This window comes from Jaculus jaculus, chromosome 8 (genome assembly GCF_020740685.1).
Source record: "Jaculus jaculus isolate mJacJac1 chromosome 8, mJacJac1.mat.Y.cur, whole genome shotgun sequence".
NCBI classification, from domain to species: Eukaryota; Metazoa; Chordata; class Mammalia; order Rodentia; family Dipodidae; genus Jaculus; species Jaculus jaculus.
In genome coordinates, this window is record NC_059109.1 from 132,143,801 (window position 1) to 132,164,582 (window position 20,782).

General features: G+C 45.9%; 2 protein-coding genes across 6 annotated transcripts in view; both read left to right on the plus strand.

The window, feature by feature from the left end:
• The window catches only part of Tshz2 (teashirt zinc finger homeobox 2), a 514,993-nt gene that overhangs the window by 269,147 nt on the left and 225,064 nt on the right, over window positions 1-20,782 (plus strand). The gene's annotated exons all lie outside the window — the stretch shown is intronic.
• Window positions 1,434-2,934, plus strand: LOC101597526 (dnaJ homolog subfamily C member 7-like). Its single transcript, XM_045156267.1, is given in 2 exon segments — window positions 1,434-2,671; window positions 2,673-2,934. Coding segments are annotated over 2 exon segments (1,464 nt in total). The 3' UTR covers window positions 2,899-2,934.

The window sequence follows — 20,782 nt, forward strand, 5'->3', positions numbered from 1 at the left end:
CTCTCTCACTTGCCCCTCAACATTCCCTTCTGTCCCGCATCAGCTCTCTCCCTCTTTCTGCCTCCTGCACCCAAATCAACCCAATCAAAAACTCCCCCTCCCAGTCTTCCCTTTAAGAAGTTACCCAGGAGATAGAAAGATGGCTTAGTGGTTAAGGCGCTTGCCTGCAAAACCCAAGGACCCAGGTTCAATTCTCCAGTACCCACATAAGCCAGATGCACATGGTAGCGCATGTGTCTGAAGTTCGTTTGCAGTGGCTGGAGGATCTATGTGCTTTTGCTCTCTCTCAGATAAATGAAAATTAAATTTTTTAAAAAGTTACCAGCTGTAGATGTCTGGCTGATGTTTTTCTTCTCTTTAGCTTTGTCGCTGAGGATATAAAGTGGCAATAGAGCACTTGCCTAGCATGCCCCTGGATTCCATCACTACCACTAAGTTAATAATATTAACATTAATAATAATATTATCAGAACTCTAAAGTAAGGGATGTTCTCCCTTCCTCCTGTGGGTGTTTGACTTCTCCTTTGCAGATAAGAGAGGGTGATGTTTGTACTCCACCACCATAGACATAAACACACACACACACACACACACCACTCCTTCGGTATAAATAAGCCCAGTGGTCATGAGGGTTTAGGGCACAGGTCTAGAGTTTTGGTCTCAACCTTGCCATACTCTGACAATGACCTTGGACAATGTCTCCTTATCTGTAAAAAGAAAAAAGAAAGAAAGAAAAGAAAAGAAACAAAACGAAATGAAACATTATGGGGGGCTAGAGAGATGGCTTAGCATTAAGGTGTTTGCCTGTGAAACCTACAGACCCAAGTTCAATTACCCAGGACCCATGTAAGCCAGATGCACAAGGTGGTGCATGTATCTGGAGTTCATTTGCAGTAGCTAGAGGCTCTGGCACCCCCATTCTCTCTTTCTCTCTCTCTCTCTCTCTCTCTCTCTCTCTCTCTCTCTCTCTCTCTCTCTGTGTGTGTGTGTGTGTGTGTGTGTGTCTCAAATAAATAAATAAGTAAATAAATGAATAAAAAGAAACATTAACTGTTCCCCTGTCCCTTTACTGTACTGGTAAATAGGATATCGCATGCCAAGCATCTGTCACGTGCTGTGCGCTCAAGAAGCCGTGACTAATGTCACTCTGATGACAAAGGCCTTCAGTGCATTTGTGTAGATTTACCTTTGTCCTTGATGAGAATAGCTGTGGCCAGTGCCCACGGCTGGGCCTCGCTGCATAAGGGACTTTGCCTTGGGAACTTCACTTGGAAGCACTTTAATAGATACGTGTGAGAGCCATGAGCAGTTGGCAAGCTAGGACTTCCCGGTAACCAGGTTATTGTCATTATTTCAACAAGGCTCAGGTGTTCCAACAGCTGCTTTAGAACAGGAATTTCTGCTCTGGTCCCGGCGGTAAGACGGTGGCAGCCATGGAGTGCAAAGGGGTAATGGTGGCGACCGAGCCAGAACTGCTGGAGGACGAAGGAACCAAGAGGGAAGCAGAGTCCTTCAAGGAACAAGGGAATGTATACTATGCCAAGAAAGACAACAATGATGCTTATAACTATTACACAAAAGCCATAGATATGTGTCCTAAAAATGCTAGTTATTGTGGTAATGGAGCAGCCACATTAATGATGCTTAGAGGGTTCCGTGAAGCTCTTGGAGATGCACAGCAATCAGTGAGATTGGATGACAGTTTTGTCCGGGGACATCTTCAAGAAGGCAAGTGCCACCTCTCACTAGGGAATGCCATGGCAGCATGTCGCAGTTTCCAGAGAGCCCTAGAGCTGGGTCACAAAAACGCCCAGGCACAACAGCTCAAGGATGCTAATGCAGTCATGGAATGTGAGAAGATAGCAGAAACTGACTTTGAGAAGCGAGATTTTTGGAAGGTTGTTTTCTGCATGGACCGTACCCTAGAATTTGCCCCTGCCTGCCATTGCTTCAAAATCCTCAAAGCAGAGTGTTTAGCAATGCTGGGTCAATATCCAGAAGCACAGTCTGTGGCCAGTGACATTTTACGAATGGATTCCACCAATGCCGACGCTCTGTATGGACGCGGTCTCTGCCTTTACTATGAAGATTGTATTGAGAAGGCGGTTCAGCTTTTTGTGCAGGCTCTCAGGATGGCTCCTGACCATGAGAAGGCCTGTGTTGTTTGCAGAAATGCCAAAGCCCTTAAAGCAAAGAGAGAAGATGGAAATAAATTTAAGGAAGGCAATTGCAAGCTAGCATATGAACTGTACACAGAAGCCCTGGGAATAGACCCCAACAATATAAAAACAAATACTAAACTCTACTGTAATCGGGGTACGGTTAATTCCAAGCTTAGGAAACTAGACGATGCAATAGAAGACTGCACACATGCGGTGAAGCTTGATGACACTTACATAAAAGCCTACTTGAGAAGAGCTCAGTGTTACATGGACACAGAGCAGTATGAAGAAGCAGGGCGTGACTATGAGAAAGTGTATCAGATGGAGAAAACAAAAGAACACAAACAGCTCCTAAAAAATGCACGGCTAGGGCTGAGGAAGAGGAAGAGGAAGGACTGCTACAAGATCCCCGGAGTGGACAGAAATGCCTCTGAGGACGAGATCAAGAAAGCGTACTGGAAACGGGCCTTCATGCACCACCCAGACCGGCCCAGTGGAGCCAGTGCAGAGTCAGGAAGAGGAGGAGAAGAAGTTCAAGAAAGCAGGAGAGGCCTTTACTATCCTTTCTGATCCCAAGAAAAAGACTCGCTCTGACAGCGAACAGGACCTGGATGAAGAGGGCATGAATATGGGTGATTTTGATGCAAACAATATCTTCAAGGCATTCTTCGGTGGTCCTGGGGGCTTCAGTTTTGAAGCATCAGGTCCAGGAAATTTCTTTTTTCAGTTTGGCTAATGCAGGACAATCACTCAGAACCCAGAAAATGCAGACTCGCTCAGTTTAACCTTGAATGCGGACACAGTTCACCCCCTCCGTCATGTCTCTGCGGTACTTAGAGCAGTTTCGTTTTCTCAGTTGGGTGCCCTGTGTCTGTGTGAGTGGGGTGAAGGAGAGGGAGCCAGCACCCAAGATGGGGATGGGAGGGAGCCGGGGGGTGGTCAGGGAGGCAGCTTGTGAATTTTTGTTTTATTGTTTAACTTTATTAAAAAAGAATAAAATGTTTTGACCATTAAAAAAAAAAAGAACAGGAATTTCTAAACCTCAGCAGTGCTGACACTGGGGCCTGGGATTCTTGGTTGCTGGGTCTCCCTGTGCCCAGAAACTCACTCAGCACCCCCGTGACCTCTACCCACTAGCCCGCAGCACCCCTGCATCCTCGCCTCAGCCAGGCCCGCACAGCGAAGCTTCCCACACAGCCCTATGGGATGTGGGAGGTGCAAGCTGCCCCGCTGAGGCCTAGCTAGCCAAGTGTCTGAACACCCCTTCTCAGGGGAAAATAAACAGAAGAGGGTCTGGAAGATGGCTCAGTCAGTAAAGTGCTGGCCTTGCAAGCACAAGGACCTGAACTTGATCCCCAGAACCCACAGAAAACACATGGGCGGTGGGGTGGAGTGGGCCTGTCACCCCAGTGCTGGGGAGGCAGAAACAAAGGACCCCCACCCCCGAGATTCGGCAGCCAACTAGTTTAGCCAGATCTGTGAGCGCTGGGCCAACGAAAGGTCCTGCCTCAAAAGAGAGGGATGGAATTCTCAAAGGTTCTACCTGAGATTGCCCTCTGGCCAAGACACAAGCGTACACACACATGCACCCACACATACACATGTAAACATGCCTAACAACCATACATGTAAAATAATTAAAAGTAAGGGCTGGAGAGATGACTCAGCAGGTAAGGCGTTTGCCTGGGAAGCCTAAGGACCCAGGTGTGATTCCCCAGCACCGACGTACGCCAGATGCACAAGGTGACGCATGGGTTGTTTGCAGCAGCTGGAAGTCCTGGTGCACCCATTTTTTTCACTCTCTGTCTGCTTCTCTCTCTGTCTCTCTCAATTAATTAATTAATTAAAACTTTTTTAAAAATGTGAAAGGAGTTGTTTAGAGAGTTACAGCTCAAAGGTTAGGAAATTCAGGTGAGTTTGGGGCTCAGAGATGTATCAGCTTTTAGAAAAAGAAATTTGCTTCCATGTGCAGAACTTTTTACTCCAACAAAGGAGTTTGGGAGAAGAAACTGCTGATCTCACACTAGTTTACCGAAGAGCAGTTCACAAGCTCCAGGCGTCCTGCAAACCTTCCCAAAGAGAAAGCCAGGTGTTTGGCACGCCAGATAATAATGTATGTATGAGAGCCGAGGCGGCCCGCGCATTCCTAGAAGACTTCAAAGTTCTATTTTCACATCAAAACAAACAAGGGTCAGTGGGTCTCCCTTGCAGCCTCTGTCTGTTGATAATTATATTTTATATAAACATATTTTGTGACTGTGGAAAAGGCTTCATGGGCGCACAATGGCAAACGTTCTTCAAAACTGTCTTTAATTATTCATTTGGCTGTGCTATATTTTATGTTTCTTTTCATAAATGTTAATCTTTATTATTGCCTTCCTGGGGGAGGGGGAGAGAAGCACGGGCTCAGAGTAATACCTGTTATTAAATGACCTATCAGAGCAACATGGATAAATGGGGGGAGCCATTTAATTGTTTCCTATCTACAGTTTTATACAGTTTCTATCAAACTGAAGGGTAATTTTTTTCAGGAGCTGCTTATTTTAAATGTACAAAACCCTTGTGTGTAACTCCATTAGCTGCCCTACAGCATTGCAATCTACAGTTTCCCCGAGGCTGTTGTGAAATATTGATGAAATCCTTGCTTTTGTGGCTTCCTGTGATACAGTAAACATTTGTCTGATGTTAGTTGAACGTGAATGGATCTGTTCCGAGCTGCATCAGCAGCGACTTCAAAGGGAGCGAGGCTGGTACAGGATTTTATCAGGTTTTTTTTTTTCTTTCCTTCTTTCCTTTTCTTTTAACAAACTAAGGTTACAAATCTTCACCATGATATATATATATATATATATATATATATATATATATATATATATATATGTTGGTTTTTCGAGGTAGGGTCTCACTCTAGCCCAGGCTGACCTGGAATTCACTAGTCTCAGGGTGGCCTCGAACTCATGGCAATCCTCCTACTTCTGCCTCTCAAGTGCTGGGATTAAAGGTGTGTATCACCATGCCGGGCCAGACATTTTATTTTTAAAAGTCCATTTCAAATGGTCACAGGCACCCAGAAAGCTGCTCGTTAATCATAACGACACATGTTTTTAATCCAGATGAATCACTCATTGCTTTAGATTTGGGGGGAGGATGTGTGCCTGTGTGTGTGGTATGTGTGTATGGTGTATGTGGCGTATACACGCATATGTGCAGATACATGCACCTACGCATGCATGTGGTTCTAAGCCCAGTTCTCAGCACCCCCAGGGACCACCAAGGAGGCCAGAGAAGTAACATGCGGTGATCTTCTTCAGAACGAACTCGTCCATGTGGTTCCTTCAGCCACGGTCTTTCTGAACCTGGAGCTGCTGTTTTCAGTTCAATTCAATGTTTCAGATTGGCTGACCAGAGAGTCCCAGTGATTTGCCCATCTCTGCTGCAGTCTTTCTCCCCTTCTATCTTGCCCTTTCCCTCTCTTCTCTCTCTCTCTCTCTCTCTCTCTCTCTGTCTCTCTCTCTTTCTCTATCTCATACACACACAAGCAGAAAGGAGAGTCTGGTTTTGTGAAGTGCCCCCGAAATTCTGTGTTTCCAGAACTGCACCCCACAAGACCCTCCATCCAGGGCACAAAAGGGCACCGTGGACGAGAGCAAATCATTTCAAATGCTCCGTCTCTGGTGCTGACCGTTTGCATTGATCCTCATAGTATTCAGGAACAGGGCTCCTATTTAGCTGCGTTTTCCAGCCAAGTAGAGAATGCTTGCTCTGTGTTGAGGTTTATTACTTGTCCAACATCTGGAACCCTCCACATAAATGACATGATGGACCCTGAACACCTGTGCTTCAGGGAGCCACTCTGTGTAGGGCAGGGCATCTAGAAACAGGTCCTGGTCACCTTTCCCCAGTGATGCTGGGATCTCCAGATACTGCCGCATGTCCTCAAGAGCAGGGCAGGGCACACAGCTGTTCCCTTCTCTCCTGGGTGAGAACCAAGCCTCCTTCTGATACACAGGCACTGAGCCCCCATGGTCACAGGGGGAGCGTAAGATGAACCCCTGGCAGCGTCATTTCTAGATTGGTCTAAGCTTCGCACAGATTTTGTCCGGGCACAATTTCCATCTTTGCATTTCAGAATCCTCTAGAAACGAGAAACAGAACAGCAGTTTATTGAGCAAAGAAATCTTCAGGAACTAGCAGAAAGGGCTTGACCCTGAGGTGGCGGGAGGGCAGAGGCACTGGGCTATGAAGCCTCTCTTGTCTATGGACGCTCAGTAAACCACAATGAACAATCCCCGAAGTGACGTCAATCAATTTTCCTCCCGGGGCCTCAGCATGCAGACGTATGGGTGACCCAGTCACTCACCTTTGCCCTGGATTTTCTGACAGAAATCCCAGCAAAATTCCTTGACGTTTGTATCTGTAACCAGCAAACACGGCGCAGTGTTTGTGTAACTGACCTCCATTAGAACTCTTCCTAAAACAGATGATGTGCCAAATACCTGATTCCCACAGTGTAATGATACTTAATTAATTTAACACCGGGCCCCTTCCCCCCATCTGCAAAGTTCCAGTCTCCATAGGGCCGGAGCACCTAAGCCTTGGGTCTAGAGCCTAATGCCAAGCACACAGCATGAGGTGAGTGTACTATTATTTAATTAGAGGCCTAGAGACATCTCACTCCCACCTGTCTCGTTGGGAGCAGTTTTCTCTCCCCTACCTGGCAATTCAGACAGAAAATACGGGAGTGAGACCTATAGAACAGAGCCAACGAGAAAGACAACCGAAGCCCCACTCTCTCCTCCTGGTCCTCCATCCCAGCCTCCACCCCAGCAGTGACCGTTGTCCCCTCGACGTTATCCATACGCCTGTGCATGGATGAGTGTTATGTTGACATTAACCACAGGCAGATCCCACATCCAAGGGACCATCACAGAGATAACTGGATGATGGAGAAATCCACACTTCTGGGGCTAGACAGACGGCTCAGTGGTTAAGGCACTTCCTTGCAGAGCCTAATGACCCCGGTTCAATTCCCTAGTCCCCACAGAAAGCCAGATGCACAAATCGGCACACGAATCTGAAGTTCATTCAAAGCTACTAGAAGCCCCAGTGCACCCATTCATTCTCTCTCTCTCTGTCTCTCTCTATATATCTGAAATTTAAAAAAATATTTTCTAAAATACAAATTGGTTTTTAAAGGCCATGATCAGTCAGGCATGGTGGTGCACGCCTTTAATCCCAGCACTTGGGAGGCAGAGGTAGGTGGATCGCCATGGGTTCAAGGCCACCCTGAGACTACACAGTGAATTCCAGGTCAGCTGGACTGCAGAGATACCCTACCTCAAAAAACAAAATAAATAAATAAATAAAATAAGATAAAAATAAGTCCCATGAGCACACATGCCTCTGAGCACAGAGCGCCAGCCCGTTCCTCTGCTTCACTCTTCCATGTGGGAAACAGGGCGCTTGCTTGTCAGAGGAGCGGCGACATCATTTTTGTTTCCACTGTCAGTAGTTCTGGTGTTGAAGAACCTTGTTTTCTGCAAGAGCCTTCAGCCCCAGACATGACTGCAGTCTATTTATGTTTGGCTAAAACAGAATAAACAGTTGAGGGGACATCATTCACACGGTGACAGGAGGGATCCGTGACATCCTGCATATACAAATCACCGGATGTCTTTATAACTAGCTCGGTGTGGGCGTCAATCCGGGCGCCTGCGGAAAGCCTCTCCAGGAAGGTGATTTGACTCAGGCTGGCAAGGCAGAGACTGGGTCATTGGAGAGCCATTCTTCAGGGCTGTCTGCAAAGCCAACACTATTGCACTGAGGCGGTCAGTCACATCGAGACATGGCCCTGGAGGCCACTTACATGCAGGCCTTGAAAAGGGTCTGAGTTTTGGGAACAGTGTGCAGTGGAGTTCCCAAAGAGGCCAGCTACAAAACACAATAGGTGGGAGCAAGGGCCCTGGGTTAGTGGTCATGACATTATCAAGGTTTGATACCTGTTCTTTGTGTGTTGGGGGCGGGGGGACATCTCCTTTCAGAGTCTTTTAAGTCATCAACACCTCTTTCATGCCCTCCAAGGCTCAAGGAATACTGTGGAAGGAAGAGTAGAAAGAATAAGAGGCAGAGGATGGGCAGGGGTGCTGTGGAACCCCGTCCTCTGGGCACGGAACGGCCATCGCATTGCTCACCTCATGGTGACTGTCATTACCTGCACAGTACTGGGCCTATCAACAGCCCATCATAGATGGAGGAGGAGGCAAAATTGAAAAGGAAAAAGTGTAAAAGCCAAAGTAGAGAGGGCCGAGTTTGGAAGAAGAAGGGGTTCAGTAGAAGGTGGGGGGACTGAGAAGAAGGACAAGAGAAGGTAATGAGATGGAATTGTGATCAAAATACACGTATGTATGAAAATTGTCAAAGAAAACGTTTAAAGAAAGAAGTCATCAAGCTGGAAGTGGTGGCTGAAGCCCAAAGGTGCAGGGGAGGCTGAGGCCGGCAGGCAAACTGCTGTGAGTGTGAGTCCAGCCTGGGCTACGTAGCGAGTTCCAAGCCAGCCTGGGCTACATACCAAAACAAACAAAATCCCCCGGCCCGTAAAAGAGAAGAGCTGTGGCAGATAGCGTCTTTCCCTTCCCTCCTCAATCCATACCACCCTCTACCCAGAGATGTGGCAGACACATGCCTGCTTACTGCTCATGGTTCGTTTTTCAGGGGAGACACAGAAAGGTTTACTGTGTGGAGGGTCTGTGGGATTAAGCAACGATGTTAGTGTTCCCTCAAATATGAAGTGAGCCAGATTCTTCGCATAAGCGCCGTCGCCGTAGCACAGTCACAGGCTGGGCACTGCCTCTGTGCCAGTGTCTTCGCCTCATCCATCCATTCTAGAGTGGCTGCATTTTGTCTTCTCTAAGGGCCCATCCAGCGCTTCCATTTCACCCCTTGAAGAACAAAGGATGCTTATCATGAAACCACGACAAATGGTTGCCCCTGTTATCACTGAGAATTTCTATTTTATGCATACTGACTCTTAGACCTTTATCTTAAAAGATCTTCACAATGCAACACTCTGTGTTTATATAAAATGAAAAAGATAAGCAAAATAACTGATTAAGGCGTCCCTGCCATAGCTCCCAACTGCCCCCTGGCAGCCATTTTAGGGTAGCATTAATTGTAAGACTCACCTTAATTTCTGAGATGGTAAAATGTAAAAGAACAGTACTAGAATCAGTGAAATGATGTTTGTAATGTGTGTACTATGCTCTATGCATTTTTTAAAAAAATCCCAATATCACAGCTATGCCCACTACACCAAGTCCCTTCTTTGATGGGTTCTAAATGGCAGTCAAAAATTACACATTGAGGGCTGGAGAGATGGCTTAGTGGTGAAGGCGCTTGCCTACAAAACCAAAGGACCCAGGTTCGATTCCCCAGGACCCATGTAAGCCAGATGCACAAGGTGGCACATGAATCTGGAGTTCGTTTGAAGTGGTTAAAGGCTCTGACATGCTCATTCTCTCTCTCTCTCTCTCTCTTTGCCTCTCTCTCAAATAAATAAATAAACATTTAAGATGTAAAAAAAAATTACACATTAAGTCAGGCATGGTGGCACACACCTTTAATCCCAGCACTTGGAAGGCAGAGGTAGGAGGATCATCGTGAATTTGAGGCCAGCCTGGGACTACATAGTGAATTCCAAGTCAGCATAGGCTAGAGTGAGACTTTCCCTACCTCATAAACACAAAGCAAAACATGTATGATATATGTGCATCTCAAACAAAAATTGGACATTGATGACTACAATGGTTACTCTTTGTTACGCTGGATTTGGAATCATCCAGGAGACATATTTCTGGGTGTGTCTATGAGGACATTTCCAGAGAGGCGTAGTCTTCTGTTAGCCTCAACCTCTTCACTCTAAAATGGAGGTAAACCAGGTATGGAGTGCACACCTTTAATGCGAAGACCTGGGAGGCTTGAGGCAAAAGGATGGCGAGTTTGAAATTTGAGGTCAGCTTGGGCTACCAAGTGAAATGTGTACATATATATACATATATATACATACACATATATATGTGTGTATGTATATATAGGTATATGTATAGGCATATATATAGGTATATATAGTATAAATAATATACACCTATATATAAATATTACTATGTATTTAAAAGCCTTTATATATTATATATATATATGTATATATATATATATGTATATATATATATACATTCACCTATCTCAGGGAGAATATTTCCAGACCAAATGTCTACTGCTCTCCATTATGCTAGGATAACAATGGGTGTGTAAAAAAACTAAAAGGAAGCCTTTCTCTCATGTGCTCCACTAGCAAGAAAGATTTCACAAGATACGAGTTCTGTCATCTAGAAGCTATTTAGATCTACACTCCTTAAGCCGGTTTGCTTGAGTAATTAATTCAAACTTAAGATTGCATTGGTGAGATGCCCAGGATTTGAGCAACTGGGTTAGTTGAACATGAAAGGCCCTTATGGATGAAAGAAAAAATAAAGGCTGTTCTATTACAGCTCGAGCATGGGAAGCCGACGCGTTCACTCCCGATCGGTAAATCGGTCAGTCATATGAATATAATGAGCACGTCACATTGATTCACATGCATTTTTCCCCCACCACATGATTGTTTAGCAACACGGGCAGCAGCCAAACAGAGACTCCGCGGTGGGTAAAGAGCCAGTGCAGCCCTGACCCTTCACTGCACGAGCTGACCACTGAGCCTCGGGGGTCTTAGGTCACGTTGGCTCTTTTTAAACGCTGGTCTGTCTGGAACTCCATCATCTTTCCAATTAAACTCCTTTCATGCTATCCCATCACTCCTTTATTGACATGGCAATGTCTCTTAGCAATCATCTTTTTATGCCTTATTATTTTTTATTAATTAGTTTTGTACTCAGTGAACACAGTCAAGTTGGTATCATTGTATTATGAGTTGATCAGGTGTTTTTAACTGAACTCGTATTTTTATCCTTTTATTGTTGCTTTGTTATGCTCTGGATGAATACCGTAGTGGCTAACTTTCTTGCATGTGTTTGTCTGGGTAGTATGCATGCATATGTGTGAGTGAGTGTGTGTGTGTGTGTGTGTGTGTGAAGTGTGTGTAGAGGTCAACATCAAGTGTCTTTCTCAATTGTTTATTCTTTGAGACAGAGTCTCTTGCTGGACTTAGAGCTCACCAATCCAGCTAGAACAGCCAGCCAGTGAGTCCCAGGATTCCCTGTCTCTGGATCCCTGCTCCAGGACCACAGGGACTGCACCATGGCATGTGGCTGCTGGGGTTTGAACTCAGGTCCATGTGCTTGTGTGGCAAGTGCTTTACCCACTTAACCATCTCCCCAGCCCTTGAGCCACTTACTTTTTAAAGCACTCTCTCCTATCGCCATATCCTCCTCGCTGTAATTTTAATGCAAACTTTGGCTCCGAACATACGTTGCATGCATGGCAACAGAAGTGCGTGCACACACACACACACACACACACACACACACACACACACCCCTCAGAGTACACGTCAGTACCGAGCAGGCATGGCAGAGGATAAGCACGCTGGCATGAGGGGGGCTGGAACATGCAGCCCAAAGCCAAGAGGGCAGAAGCTCTGGGGTATGATAAACTCACTTCAGAGCTGCATCTACCAGGCTCTGGGGCTGTGAGGGAGTTGTTTCACTTCTTCTCACAGTCAGGTTCACGTTGCTGACAGAAACCATCCAACCGAGAGCAGCTTGTGGGGGGAAGAAATAGAGGCTTATTTTGGCTTCCAGACTTGAGGGGAAGCTCCATGATGGCAGGAAAAATGATAGCATGAGCAGAGAGTGGACATCACCCCCTGGCCAATATCAGGTGGACAACAGGGACAGAAGAGTGTGCCAAACACTAGCAAGGGGGAGCTGGGTTTAACACCCATAAGCCCGCCCCAACAATACACCACCTCCAGGAGGCTTTAATTTCCGATTGCCGTCAGCTGGGGAACCTCACATCCAGAATATCTAAGTGGATGGGGGACACCTGAGTCTAACCACCACACTTCTAGAAGTTTAAGATCCCTCGTCTTTGAAACCAGAACTAAGGATGCCATGCCCACCATTGGAGTGTCACGAGGCTGCGGTAAACAACATGTGCAGCACATTCATTAAATGTCCACACTGACACGCTTTGCAAGCACACGGGGTTCTAATGAAGTACCGTAGAAGACGCCATCTTCAGAGCAAAGCGGGGTCATATGGAAGTCTCAGAATCAATGCTCCCGATTGATTTCAATAGAATGGCTCTTGTGACTCAGAAGCCCAGCCCAACTCTCTGAGTTGGCTGAACAGTAGCAGAAAGTTCCAAACCAAGATGAGCAGCGCGTCGTCCTCTGGTCTTTGCTCCCAGCCCTGGACAATGAACACCACCTCAGCGGGTTTGAACAGGCTAATACTGGGCAGACACATCGGCCTTCGTGGCTGGGAGAGAGTTCTTTGCTCCACCTATGAAATACGGGGCGGAGGAAGGCCGCTGCCCCACATCTGGGAGGGATGAGATCATTTGTAAGTGGCTTGTTAAAGCATGCATCATTTTCCTGATCAGCGGTGGTGAGGCTGCAACTTCAGGGGCTGGTGCGATTTATCGTGTTATTATATATTTAGGGGCTTTTGGAAAACGCTGTTATTTACTCAACCGACTGTGTATATAGACTATTTAAAACAGATTTTTGACCCAGTAGACTGTACCAGCCCCATCCATCGTCTCAATGAGCATGTAGGGACTCTTAAATATGCAGATTATTGACACAATAGACTATGATCACAGCTAACATGCACTACACGGGTACAGTGAATTCACTGGGGGCTGATGTGTCTCTAAAAAGCATTTTCAAGGCATGCGTGGTCCAGGCTCTATGGGAGATGTATGTAGAGGGGCAGGGCACTTTGGAAGGAAGATTTTGGTTTCCAAAAATAGCATCCTGTCATTAGCATTTCTTGGGTTCAGCTTTTATTTACTTACTATTAATTTATTTAATTAGTTTTGTTCTATGGACCCACTAACATCTCTCCCTTCCACTGGATGTCTGCCAGGCTCAGAAGCAATTTCCTTTGCAATCATGTAGATTCAGTTCTGTATTCAAAGTGGGTTTTCTCTAGTCTACATGTGTGTGTGCACATTTGTGTGCATGCTTATGTGAACAGGAGGTGCTCACGCGCGTGTGTGCAGGTGCATGTGGAGGCCAGAAGACAAGCATGGGTGTCAGTCCTCGGGAAGTACTGATACCTCTTTCGAGACAGGACCTCTCATTGCCTTGAAGCCCACCACTTAGGTTAGACGAACTAGCCAGCAAGCAGCGGAACCCCTGTCTCTGCCTCCCAGCACTGGGGTGACAAGCTCACCGTCATGCCTAGTATTTGTAGGTGGGTTCTAGGTATTGAATCCAGGTCCTCTTGCCCATGAAGCAAGTACTTTACCAACTGAGCAATCTCTCCAGCCTTTCAAAGTAGTTTTGAATGCCATCTGTTAGACAGTGGGTCTTTGGTAACAAACAACAACAAAAATAGTATCTTCATGCACAAGGGGGCATAAGCATCTGGAGTTCGTTTGCAGGGCTGAAGCCCTGGCGTGCCCATTCCCTCTCTCTCTCTCTCTCTCTCTCTCTCTCTCTCTCTCTCTCTCTGCCTCTTTCTCACTCTGTCTGTCACTCTCAAGTAAATAAAAGTAACAAAAAAATTTTTTTTTAAAAATAGTATCTTCAGTGAACTTTAGGAATTTACTGGAAAGAGTAAGGAGTCCTTCACGGGAAGGGGAGGAGCCAGTCCACTGTGAGTACTAAGGAAGAAGCAGACAAAGATGGTCTCTTCATGACGCCACTGTCAGATGAATCCACTTTAATAAGTGAAGCAGAGAGTCATGCTCAAATTCTACAGAGCAAGAGTCTGATTGGCCAAGCTGGGTCATGCGGAGGGAAGAGGGACAAAAGGGAAAGAAAAGAGAAAGCCCTCATGTTGTGGTTTCCTTCCCCCACTATTTTGTTTTTCATTAAGCAGAATCTTTACATAGACGCATCATTTGTTGGTACCATCACTTCTCTCCTCCATACCCCATTCTCCTGTGGGCCGTCCTTAGTGGGATTACTGGTGTTCACCAAGGGTTGTGGGTTTTGAGCTGTGAGAGCAGCAGTCAGTCATTGCTGAGGGGAGGCAATGGCTCTGGAAGTTACCTCCCACCCTGTGGCTCTCACACATGATTAGATAGTTACCAAGTGTTCTGGCAGGGAAATAACCCAGATATGCTGAATTCTCATTCTGTCAAACTCCCAGAAACTGGAGCCAATGTTCTCTTGGCTTTTTCTAAGTGTTCCCACAGGAGAGCAGATTTACACAGACTGGACCTGACAATGTCATTCTGACATCAGTCCCAAGTTGATCTTAAGCTTTAAAACAGTATGAGCCTGTAACATGTGACAGGCACACCGTGATCTCACTCAGCCCTGAAATCTAAATCCTGATCTCACAGAAGCAGAAAGTAGAATGGTGGTTACCAGAAGCTGAGGGAAGAGTAGTGGGGAAAACAGGATACAGAGAAGTTGGTCAATAGTGTAATGCTGCAGTTAGATGGGAAGAACAGCTCTTGACGTTCAGTTACACAGCAGCATGACTTTGTTAACTTTAAGAAAGATGCATTGACGTTTCAAAATAGCTGAGAGAGGATTTTGAGTGTTCTCATCTCAAAGATCAGTGCTGAAGGCATTGGAGATACCCATTGCCCTGATCTGCTCACTAACACAACATGTCTGGAAATATCTCATGTGTCTCCAATGTAGGAACTTCTATGGAAGGTGTACGCACACCAAGGAAGTGAGTCACGCAGAGTGTGAGGACATGACACTGTTGGTGAGCAAGCGTATCCGTTACTTTCTCCTTTCTGAGACAAAATGAACTGGCTGGAAGCAAGCTGAGAAAAGAAAGAGCTTACTTCAGCTTACACTTCCAGAGGGTGGAGTCCATTGTGGTGGGGAAACATGGAAGGAGCAGGAAGCTGCTGTCACATAGTCACACCAGCAGGGAGTAAACAGAGCAGAGTGACTGAATGTTGATACTTATCTCTGGTTCTTCTTTGTTAAGATATTATTTTTATTTATTTATTTGAGACAGAGGGAGAGAAAGAGAGAGAATGGGCATGCCAGGGCCTCTAGCTACTGCAAACAAACTCCAGATGCATGTACCACCATGTGTATCTGGCTTACATGGACCTGAAGAATCAAACCTGGGTCCTTAGGCTTTGCAGGCATGCACCTTAACCATGAAGCCATCTCTCCAGCCCTCTTTCTTTTATTATTTAGGATGGATTTCCCACCTCAATTAATCTAATCTAGAAAACCCTTTACAAACTTTCCTAGAGATTTGTTTCCATAGAGTTCTAACTCCTGTTGAGTTGACTGTCGGACAGCATGTATTTGATAAAAAGTAGGAAAGAATACCAAATGGTGGGTGTCTGATTGTTGTGGTAAAAGTAACTTTAAAAAGGATGGGTTTGTTGTGATTCATGGCTTGAAGGGGTTCAGTCCATCAAAACTAGGGCAGTGATGGCAACAGGGCATGCTGCATCCACACGCTGGGAGCAGAAAGTGATGAGTAATAGTCTTCAGCTCGCTTTCTCCTTCCTATGCAGTTCAGGTCCCCAGCCCATGTAATGGAGCCACCCATATTTGGGGTTGGCTCCTCTTTAGTTATCTTTCTTCAGACACCTTTACAGGCACACCCTGAGGTGTGTTCTGTAGTAATTCGAAATCCAGTCAAGTTGACAAGAAAGGTTAACCATCACAGGAATGTTCCAGCAGAGTGTTCCCCAGTGAGGGTGTTAAATCATCAACCTGTGGTGCCATGCCTCCATTTCCTATCTTGGAGAAGAGCCAAGTTTGTGCTACGAGAGAGAATGGCAACCCAGTGACCCACGACCCATCTCCTGTAGATGTTAAGACAGAGAAATGATGTTAAACCTTGAAAAGACCATTCTTAAATTAACCCTAACCTGAAATCAAGGGGTCACAAAACTCTCCAGAATGTCCCATTAGATTATTCAGAGATTGAAGACCTCTCTATCTCCTAGAATTTGGGTTATTTCCAAGAATTGTCTTAGCCAGCTCTCCAGTGTGGCACCCACATCAGACTTGCTATTTTGTGTAGGTTGACTCATTTAAAAAGCTAACCTAGTTAATTAAAAACTGAACTCAAGCAGGATTTACTTGGCAGAGTTACTGGATTTGCTCAGAGTTGTGAATCTCTTTCATCACTAATTTTTTGTGTGTATTTGTTTCTTATCTTGTAAAAGTACTCAATCTGATAATGACATTTAAATGAATCCAAAGTAAATCAATTCAGAAGAATACTAGGTGACTAACAGATATGTGTTTTTTTTTCTCATCCAAATCTTCAAAGAGTAAATTGTAAAGCTCTAGAGAAATATACCTTCCATAACATTGCTTTTCACAGCTGGGGAACACATATCGAGGCTCTGTTATTATCAGGCTCTCTGGGCTCTTTCCAGCTGCCCCAGTTACCTGTCACAGCAACCCTCCAGGCAGGTGCTGTGACCCTCTTCAATTACTAGCCGGTGGGGCTAAGGCCCCCGAGGTTGCTGGTTATGCAAGAAGACAATGTGGGTCATGGCAGAGGAGGCATCTGGGCCCAAGCCAATGAGCACCAGACCACCTACTTTCTATACGGGGAGGGGCACCCACGCTTTCTCCTCTGGTTCTCCTTGGAAAGTGGAATGCCTCCATTTAGCTGCCTGCTCCACTGACTACAGGCAGCCAGGATAATGCTATCCTCGCCCTCAGCTTCCAAAGCTTTCTCTGACTTTGACCTCATAGCAAGTCACAAGTATACACATGTGGGCTGAATGCTTCTCCGATGTGGGTGCTGTCATTGGCATGGTCGGGTGTTTCCCAATCCTCGGCCTCTACCCAAGAGATGTCAGTAACACCCCTTTCTCCATGTGTAAGAACCAAAAATATCTTCAGTCATTGTCTGGTAGACAATGATCTCATAAGCCCTCTCACCCGGAGGTATACATGCAAGCTAAGAAAAAGCATCTCCACATGTTTCCTGGGAGTAAGGGGATACACCTCCACATGCTTTGGGGGGAAGCAGGGATAAGAGAATATATACATCTTTATGTGTTTCTGAGGAGGTAAGAGAACACATCTCCATGTGTTCTGGGTAGAGAAAGAGAACAACATCTCCATGTGTTTCTAGGGGTGAGGGATAAGACAACACATCATCATGTGTTTCTTGAGGTTAAAGAACACATGTCCACATGCTTCCTCAGGGGTAATCACATTCTTTTTAAAATATTTTCCTTTATTTATTTGAGAGGGAGAGAGAGAGAGAGAATGGACACATCAGGGCCTCCAGCCACTGCAAATAAACTCCAGATGTATGTGCCACCTTGTGCATCTGGCTTACATTGGTCCTGGGAATTGAAACTGGGTCCTTAGGCTTCACAGCCAAGTTCCCTAACCAATGAACCATCTCTCTAAGTAATTATGTTCTTGATTTGTTTACTGCCAAAAGTTCAAGAAGCAGCAGACGGTGAGAAACTCTAGAGCTGTGGCTTCTAGAGTCTCAGCAAATCCGTGCTTGATGTCTGCTCATATGCACACTAGGATCTGGACCCCTGTGTGGCCACCACAACCAACCAAAAGGGCTTCCAACTGAAAGAGAAAACCCTGTGGTTTTCTGTGACTTGATCAACAGTTGATCTCATGCTTATAGTCTCAGTACTTAGTAGGCTGAGGCAGAAGGATCACCACGACTTTGAGGCCAGCATGGGCTACAGAGTGAGCTCTGGATCAGCCTGGGATACGTGGAGATCTTATTTCAGAAAAGGGAGAAAGTGAGCTGGAGAGATGGCTTAGAAGTTAAGGTGCTTGCCTATGAAGCCTAAGAACTCATGTTTGAATCTCCAGGTCCCATGTAATCCAGACGTGCAGTGACACAAGCATGCAATGTCACACATGAGCACAAGGGGGCGCACGCATCTGGAATTTGTTCACAGTGGCTGGAGGCCCTGGCGTGCCCATTCTCATTCTCTCTCTCTCTCTCTTTCTCTCTTCTCTCTCTCTCTCCCATCCTCTTTCTCTTTGTCTCAAAATAAAAATTTTTTAAAGGGAGAAAGAGAGAGAAAGGTAGGAAAGAAGGAAGGAAAAAAGGAAAGAAGGAAAAGAGAGAGAGAGAAGAAAGGAAGGGAAGGAGGGAGGGAGGAACCATACTTGGAGAAGAAATAAAATGTCAACAGCCTATAAGAAGGGAGTTGATGGGTTTGGACAAGGCAGAATTTTTGCCTTTTGACTCCTCGGCTGTGAGGACTTGGTAGAGGTAGGAACGAGATGGAAACAAGGCGGTCATGACAGGGATGCCCAGAGAGTGAGGAAACTGATCCCAGAAGGAAGCCAGTGTGCAGGTGACACAGAGCCCTCAAGACTGTCACTGACATGCAGGCACATGGGCCATTAGGAGAACAAGAATGGCCACCAGGCAAGAAAGCCAACATCTACCAGAGAAGGGACAGTGGCACCTGCAACAAGGTGGTGGAGACGGTTACCAGGTACAGAGCCTAGATTTCTGATAATAAATAAACTAAGGAGACAATTCAGGTTAATGGGTTAGTGTAGAGAATGAGGGAAATGGAAGGACCTGGAGACCCACAGCTGAGAAGTCCCAGCATAGCCAGGGGAGCCTGGAGAAGCAGTCAACGTTCTCTGTAGACCACCGCCCTCATCTGCACAGAGGGAAGTTAAATGACAGACAGAGCTGTGGTGGGGATCAAATGATGTCACGTGCATAAAGAAATCAGACCAGGCCAGAGGTTGATATCTGGTGTTTTCCTCAATCACTCTCAACCTTATTTATTTGTTTAAATTTTTTTTCATTATTATTTATTTATTTGAGAGTGACAGAGAGAGAGAGAGAGAATGGGTGCCAGGGCTTCCAGTCACTGCAAACGAACTCCAGACGCGTGCACCCCTTGTGCATCTGGCTCACGTGGGTCCTGGGGAATAGAGCCTCGAACCGGGGTCCTTAGGCTTCACAGGCAAGTGCTTAACCGCTAAGCCATCTCTCCAGCCCTCAAACTTATTTTTGAGACATGGTCTCATTCCTTAAACCTGGAACTCACCCATTGGCCTAGATTAGCTAGCCATCAGGCCCCAGGGCTCCCTTCTCCATTTCCCCAGCACTGGGATTACAGGCATGCTCCACCACACCCAGCATTTTACACAGGTGTTGGGGATCTCACCTCAGGTCCAGGGCTTGACCGATGGAGCCGCCCCCTTGGCCCCAGCTATGAGTACATCGAAGGCAGGAAAGTAGCAGCCTTGACGCTGGGAGTGTCCCATCATGGAAGGTGTTTAAGAAATTGCTAAGCAGCCATGTGACTAATGAAGGAACGAGAGTCTATGGTGGCAGTGTGAACAAGAAGCTCTCCCCAGTCCCTCTATCTGATCCCCTGTGGTATTCATGCAGCTTGATTTCCAAGTGAATGGGGGAGAAAAGAACCCTCTTTGGTAAGCTAGCCACGGTGATTATTGGTGAAGGATGTGTCGTGGGTGGTGGGACAGTCCCACGCTGAGTCATGCTGGGTAGAACTGAATAACCCCCGAGGCCACACAGCCTTCCCAGCCTGGCCTGGCTCGGTGACATGAGATGTCTTTCCCCTTGGACTTCCGCGACTCGAGACAGCAAACACTCTTCACCTGAAATGTAAGCGCCTGACGCCTTCCTGACAACACCAATTTAGCTTCTCTGAGGAAACAGTAGACTCTCTTCTTTCTTTTTCTTTCTCTCTTAATGGGAAGTGGTCACAACCATGAACTTAGCAAAAGAAGCAGGTTAACATTTGTCTGCTGTTGGCTAATGCAGTTAGACATTTTTGAGAAAAGGCAATGAGAAGTGGTCATTATCCATTATCTGCATGAAATATTTCAGAGAAAAAAAAAAGCAGCCTTTTCCAAAAAAAGAAAGAAAGAAAGAAAAGAAAAGATGTTTGACTTCAAGCCAGCCAGGAAGGAAACAAGATCACCTTCCAGGTCTGCAGAATGGCTGTATTGATGATATTATTTCCAGTAGAGCCGGAATCCACTGGAAAAGTACACATGGTGCATTGGTTTCCTATTTTTTCTGGAGGTCATTCTGTGTAATGATTTAGTGTCCTTTTTATAGAAAAAAAATATATATTAAATACATTAGTGCTGAGGAAATGGCTCAATGGATAATGCATTTACCCAGCGAGCAAGAGGTCTGGAGTTCACATCCCAGTGCCTACGGAAATGCCAGGGAGGTGTGGCAGCCTGCAGTAATCCTAGCACTTGAGAGGCAGAGACAGGGGCTCCCTGGAGCAGCTGGCTAGCTAGGCTAGCTGGAAAGTTGAGTACTGGGTCCAAGTGAAAGACCCTCACCTCAGTTAATAGCTGGAGAAAAACCAAGGAAGGTAGTTGATGTCAACTTCTGGCCTCCATACATATACATGTTCACAAGCATGCACCCACATGTATGTGCACATTCATGCACGCACACATGCACACACACACCACAAATAAGCATATAAGGTTTTCAGTCTTGGAA